This window comes from Alligator sinensis, unplaced genomic scaffold (genome assembly GCF_000455745.1).
Source record: "Alligator sinensis unplaced genomic scaffold, ASM45574v1 scaffold143_1, whole genome shotgun sequence".
Classification (NCBI taxonomy): domain Eukaryota; kingdom Metazoa; phylum Chordata; order Crocodylia; family Alligatoridae; genus Alligator; species Alligator sinensis.
The window spans coordinates 195870-202269 of NW_005842156.1; the positions used below are offsets into that span (position 1 = coordinate 195870).

General features: G+C 38.3%; 1 protein-coding gene across 1 annotated transcript in view; it reads right to left on the reverse strand.

The window, feature by feature from the left end:
• The window catches only part of STK39 (serine/threonine kinase 39), a 157613-nt gene that overhangs the window by 81670 nt on the left and 69543 nt on the right, over positions 1 to 6400 (reverse strand). The window contains exons 10-13 of the mRNA XM_025206469.1: positions 4553 to 4621; positions 3533 to 3655; positions 3396 to 3428; positions 366 to 428 (exon numbers count right to left, since the gene is read on the reverse strand). Coding sequence (XP_025062254.1) covers positions 366 to 428; positions 3396 to 3428; positions 3533 to 3655; positions 4553 to 4621 — 288 coding nt within the window. The remainder of the gene's footprint in view (positions 1 to 365; positions 429 to 3395; positions 3429 to 3532; positions 3656 to 4552; positions 4622 to 6400) is intronic.

Sequence of the window (6400 nt, forward strand, 5' to 3'; positions counted from 1 at the left end):
GGACCAGATACAAGAGTTTTCACTTTGCATCAGATTCTGATAATCCATTAAACTGTGGTAATGCAGTTAAAATGCTGGGCTTTTTATTTTATTTTAGTAGTTTTCACTCAGTACGTTTCTCATTCTTATTCACAGTAAATTCTTATTTTTAATCTAGTTTTGTAGCTACCCTTGCATCTTAAGGTAGAGAGTTTGCAGGTAGTCTACCATGATGGAAATCACTGGCTTTTGTCATATATTTATACAGAATCCATATTCATGATTTCTCTCTCCATCCTCACATCATCCTTTCCACACCACCCCAAATTTCTATGTTCCTGAAATCTCAAGAAAAAAATATCCTAAACTGTAACTAATGACAGTACCTGAGGGTCCTGTACAGACAGATTCTGTATCTGTTCTGGGATATTATTAGCATTCATGGTAATCTGTTAAAAGATTATTATGAAGTCTTTATGATGTGATTCAAAAAACCCACACACTATCAAAATACATGTATGAATAGTTTTTTTCCCCAACAGTGACTCCAATTAAACTCATGCTTATTAAACACATATGAGGTGTAAAAAAGGAGTCATTATTTTAACACATCAATGCAAGGTTATCTTAACACATCAATACAAAGATTTGTCCAAATCTACTTTTTAAATGCAAATTAATTAAATTACCCTTCACAAAAAGCCAAATAGGAATTCTTTAGTTTTACTAAATTGTGTTAATAGTATTATTATGCTACATGTAATTTTCCATCTTCAGCAGATGAATTATTTCAAAGTAATGAGACTGCATATCCCCACAATGACTGACAAACATGTAGCTTGGATGATATGCTTTAAGAACTTCCTCATAATCTTAGCCTTCAAACTCTGGCCCATGTAATCTTCCACAGTACACAGGAAGAGACAATTCTACATTTCTGAACTAAAAAATAACAAAATCATAACTAACATTTAAGGAGCACAAACAAAGCTGCCTTTGTCTCACAGTGCTGAGTTACTACCATTCTGCAGACTGATTCAGACACTTGAGATACAAATTCATTTAGTATTCCATATATAGCCACAGAGCAGGCTGATTAAGCCATAAAGTCACACCAGTGCATGACTAGTATATGGAATGACTGCTCTGATATTCATCTCTACTTCCTAGATCTATGTTGGAATCTGGAAGAGACCTAAAATAGACAAGTGAATTATGTAATTATTTGGTTCCGGCTCTTAGGCTTTAAAGCTTAGCTGTTAAAAATAAATGTGATTAATTTCTGTAAAAATATCACCTTGAAACTTTTGGTTTCAGAAGTGCAAAGGAAGAATGCCTTTCTACCATATTACTTGTATGGATCCCTGATCAAGAGAATCTCCAAAACAATCACTCCTCAATTAGTGAAAGAAAAATCTGCTTCATTCAAGACTTTCACAAAAAGCAGTCAATAACCTTAACAGCAGAGCTCTCCAGCCAAATGTAAGTGACAGTGCTGCAAGGAGAGAGAGATGTCAAAGAGTAAATAAAAAGTTTCAAGTCATGAAACAGGTGTGCAGCCATTTCATATTTCTGAATGTGGATTTCACTTCAGTATTATAGAGGAAGTCTTGCCATATTAAATGTATAAAGAGCCTTCTATGCAGGTGACTCCACAGACTTCACAACTGGATTGACCATTTATAATCCAAAACACTTATAGGGACAAATCTCTCCCTAATATTAAGGGGCCACAACTGGGCCACATATCTATCTCTATAGCTATATCTACAGATAGATATATACACACTAAAACTTCTCCTCAAGAAAACTATATAGCTAGTGCTTCTTAGTAGATTTAAAAAAGTGGTTCCTATATGTGTCACATAAGGAATCTGCATAAGAGAGCTATATGTTTCAGACATTCGTCCTACCAAATCTAGACTTTGAAGAGACAGAAATCTTGATCTCCAGCAAAGAAAAAGCTTTAGTGAATCGTAAATCATTTGGCCACTGCTGTAAATCTCAAGTAGCATAAAGCAGAGAAAAGCAAGGGGGTTACTGAACAAATCCACAAAGCATTTCCAAACCTAATCAGCAGCTCCCACAGGGACAGGATCATGGCATATAAAGTGTCTGTTTTCCAGAGCTCAGACAGGAATAATTTCACAGATTTCTCAGGCATTAGGGGCTGGGAGGGACCCCTAATTAGGGCATTAGGGGCTGGATGAGATCGAGTCCAGCCCCACCACCACAGGCAGGAAGTCAGCTGGGATCAAGTGACCCAGCAAGAAATACATCCACCTGTTTTTGAAAGAGTCCAGAGTAATTTGAAAGACACAGGTTTTGAATTGTCAAGAAAGGGTGCCAAAATCTTTGAGGACTGTCAGCCTTTGCGAAGGACTGTGCAACTAACTCATCAGTTTGGACTGGAGAAATCATAGCTTCACGTAATGTGTCATACCTCAAACAGGCATCTGAATAGCATTTTGGCCTTAAACCAGAAATCTTAGTCCATTTGTACATAGGAGGATTGCTCCCTGGTCTCCAAGCATAAGGAAATGAAATTCAATATGACATTTTATTTCTGTTTATTGGTGGCTGAATTAAGTTAATCTATTGTACCAATGTAGTGAACCATTGCACTGCATATGGTATGAAGCATTTTAATTACCAGCTAAGTGTTGAGCTGATACAGATTCCAAAGACAGACAATTTGGTCTTTAGAATCTGCATCAGAGCTGTATCAGAACTTTGGAGCTCTTTCAACTACTAAGAAACAGTCATCATTAGTTTGAGAGAAAGGTAGTAATTAGTGTGATCCAGTTATAAAAGCTCATTTAAAAATGACCAGATTACCTTATCGTAACCAGTATTTTTCACTAAACTTCAAAGTTAGAAAGCATGAACAAAATAATTTTAAATTTCCTACCTTTTTTATCCTGTGAGGGCTCTAAGTTCATCACTCTAGGCCAGTAGTTCTTAACCTTTTTAGACTCAGGCACCTCTTGGAAAATGCAAGCTCTTAGTTTTCTTTTTTTTTTTTTTTTTTTTTTTTAAACTATAGATAAAATAATAGAGCAGTTGCTGTTGCAAAGAACTCAGAAAGCCCACAGAAAGTAAAAATGTTTTTAACACTATGGATTCCTATTTGAAATGTCTGGGTATCTTGTAAATCATGTTTGCAAATCTAACAGTGCTAACACTGCATGTCACCCTTGAAAGGATCTCAAGGAACCCCAGGGTGCTGCAGCACCCTGGTTGAGAATCACTCCTCTAGGCCCAGTTGTGTAACCCTCGCCATCTCAACTCCTACTCATTAAATACATGAGAATCAAACCACCTGAAGTTCTCTCTCAACTCTTATAAAATAAGAAATTAGATCAACAGACCTAATCAAAATATTTGCGGGTAGTAAAGTAATAAAAATCATTTACCTCTGTATTTTCCTCCTCTCTAACTCTTCGGGACTGTAAAATAAGTATAGTTGGATATGAGCAATTATAATTTTGTACATTAATTAAAAATAATGCAAGAGGAACCCCACAGTTTGTTAGCTTGCTATCAATATCACCTTTTCCTGAGAAACAGCTGCTTTGCCTTCCTCACTCTTTTCATCCATTTCATCATCGCTCCACTCCCAGTCCCCATCTTCTGTCTTATGGAGATGGCCACTTGAGCCTGGTACTCTTCTAACCTAACAGAAAACAAAATATTAGGTGTTCTTTATTACCCAGATTTCTACAGTCGTCACTTGCATGCTGGGAACTATACAACTGGTTGCTGTATTTACCAGCAGCTCTCCAATGTTTTCATCCTGTAGTCTGCTGCAAGAAAGATCTTTTCCTGGATCACCTTGCCTACCTAACACTTGGGCTTTCAAAAAGGAAAAGCACTTTGTGGACCATCAGTAAAGACTACTTGGGCTAATAAGGATTTATGTTTTCAGAACCACTATTTTTTGTTTAAAATATATATAAAACTGCTTTGGGCCATACTGGGTAAGAGATGCACAGAAGTTGTTGCTATAAGTAGCCTCATGTCAATGGGACCATATTCATGATACTCAGTGTTCCACATGCTACTGTTTCTCAAGATCAGAGGGTTTATGCTTTTGATTTCCATATAGTTGCATAACAACATAAAATTGCTGAACTAAAATGAATAAAAGAAGTTCCAACCTTCTCCCTCCTCCTCCAAAATAGCACCTAAGAATGGTTGGCTTTCAGTACAAACAGAATTGCTATAGACTGAGGAACCTGTTGAAACCAAAAAATCCATTAAAAAAAAAACAAAAACAAACCTTAATGCCCACCCTCCTATAACACAATAGTCAAGTGAAAGCCTATGGAACATTCTTGACCTGCAAGTAAATTTTCATCTTTATAATATAGACTGAAGTACTAAAAAAAAAAAAAAAAAAAAAAAAAAAAAACCCCCAAATTAAGGAATGCCTACTTTAAAAAAGAAAAAAGAAAAAGCATGCATGCACCACACTACTGACTGTGCAAATACATATATCAAGCAGTCTAGCCAAGCACACTAGGAACATCCAATGGCTAAATCCTAAAAAAGGGAAGAAAAAGTCAAATACCCTTCTGTTTCCATCTTGCTCTTTTTCAGAACCTGACATCATGCTTGGTTTCCCCGGATTCTGCTCAGCCTACTTGAGCAAAACAAAAGAGCATCAGACTATTCTTAACATACCTTGGCAAGCATTTATAAGACTCATGAGACTGCTAGAAGCACAGCATGGTAATCAGTAACCACATTGGTGTTTAGATTAAAATCAGTCTCCTTAATTACTTCAACTTACTGAACGAAGACACAAAAAGTAGTTCATAAGGCAGAACTTTAAAAATGCCCTTACAGTTATACTCAAGAGGATGCTTTAAGAAGTGCCCCACTATACTAAGTATAAACATGGAAACAATCTGCTCTCAAAAGTAATCATGATGTAAAAGGAAGAAGGGAACATGAAGAGTTAGCAGCATATGTAATGGGAAGAGCTGTACATAGAAAGCAATTTTCTGCACAGGAAGAAATACCAGAAAAAGGTACTCTTATAAGTCTTCTTAAAAAAAAAAAAAGTCCATTTTAATTACTACTACCTTAACCTAATGTAGCTATTCTAGCTTTTGAAGGTTAAAAAGCTTGTTACCACTCAAAACTACCAACAGTTGCTGGGAACCGAACAGTCACATAAGACAATTTGGTCCAGGTTTGGTTTTAGGTAGAATTTTTATTTGTACCATTTCTCAAAAGAAACCCAAGCCTACAGCTAAGTACATTTTGCTCTAAAGTACACTTAGGCTTGGCAGAATTTGATTTTTATTTTTTAATAATTTTGACAGATAATATCAATGTTTATTTTTAAGCATTTATTTTGATTTGTAATCAATTTAAATTTTCAAGACTGTGCAGAATTAGAGGTGTGGGGGGCAGCCAATTTATTAACGATAAACTTAACTACTCTAGGTCTGCAACCAGCTTGAGCGGCTGAGCAGCCATCAATCCCTGCTCCGCTCACCTGTAGCTCCTTTGTCTGCCTTGTCACTTCCTTCCCCTTTATTCCCGGTCCCCTGGGGTTTCTGGGAGTTGCAGTCCAAACTACATTTAGCATGGCTCTGTAGGACTGCTCCCCAAGTCATTACACACTCCATCAACTATCATTTTTCTCATATACCCTTACTACAAAATTTGATTAATGATGGATATATTTTTTCATCGGTCTGCAAGTGTGAGGTTAAATCAACATTTACCGATAAAAATCTAATCCTACCAAGCACACTGCATACTGATTTATTTCAGGTCTGAACAACTGGCAGCCTCTGAGGGGCTAAAATTGTAGCCCCTAGTCAGCAGCATAGGCTTCCACCATGACTGCAATTCTGCAGCGGCCAACAGCAGTCACTATTTTCAGCATACTCCATTTGCCCTGCCTTAGTTACACCACTGAGTTCCTATACAGATGCAACAGTAGCCAGGGGCTCCAGAATCTCCCTCCCTCTGACTTCCCCTTCTAGCATCTGCCCTGCCCTTGTCCCAGGGGGGTCATGTGGTACAACATGGTCCTGCCTTTAGTGCCAGGAGAGCCCACATCCCGGGGTGCCTAAATGTCACAGTACAGTGGAAAACTAAGGGTAAGTCATGGTGCCTGAAAATGATGCGAGGGAGGGGCAAGTGGAAGCAGCAGGGAAGCATGGGGAAGAGCAGCAAAGGGGTGCAGGGTGCAGTGGAGGGACACAGTGAGCAGCAGCAGAGGGTATGCATGGTGCAGCACAGGGGTAATTTGGTGTAGCAGAAGCACAGCATGGAGAGCAGCAGCAAAGGGGCACAGAGAGCAACAGTATGTGGAGGAGAACCCTGCATGGAGAGGAGCAGCGGAAGGCATGCAGTGCACCAGTGGGGAAGCAGGGGCACACAGGAATGTGGTTCAGCA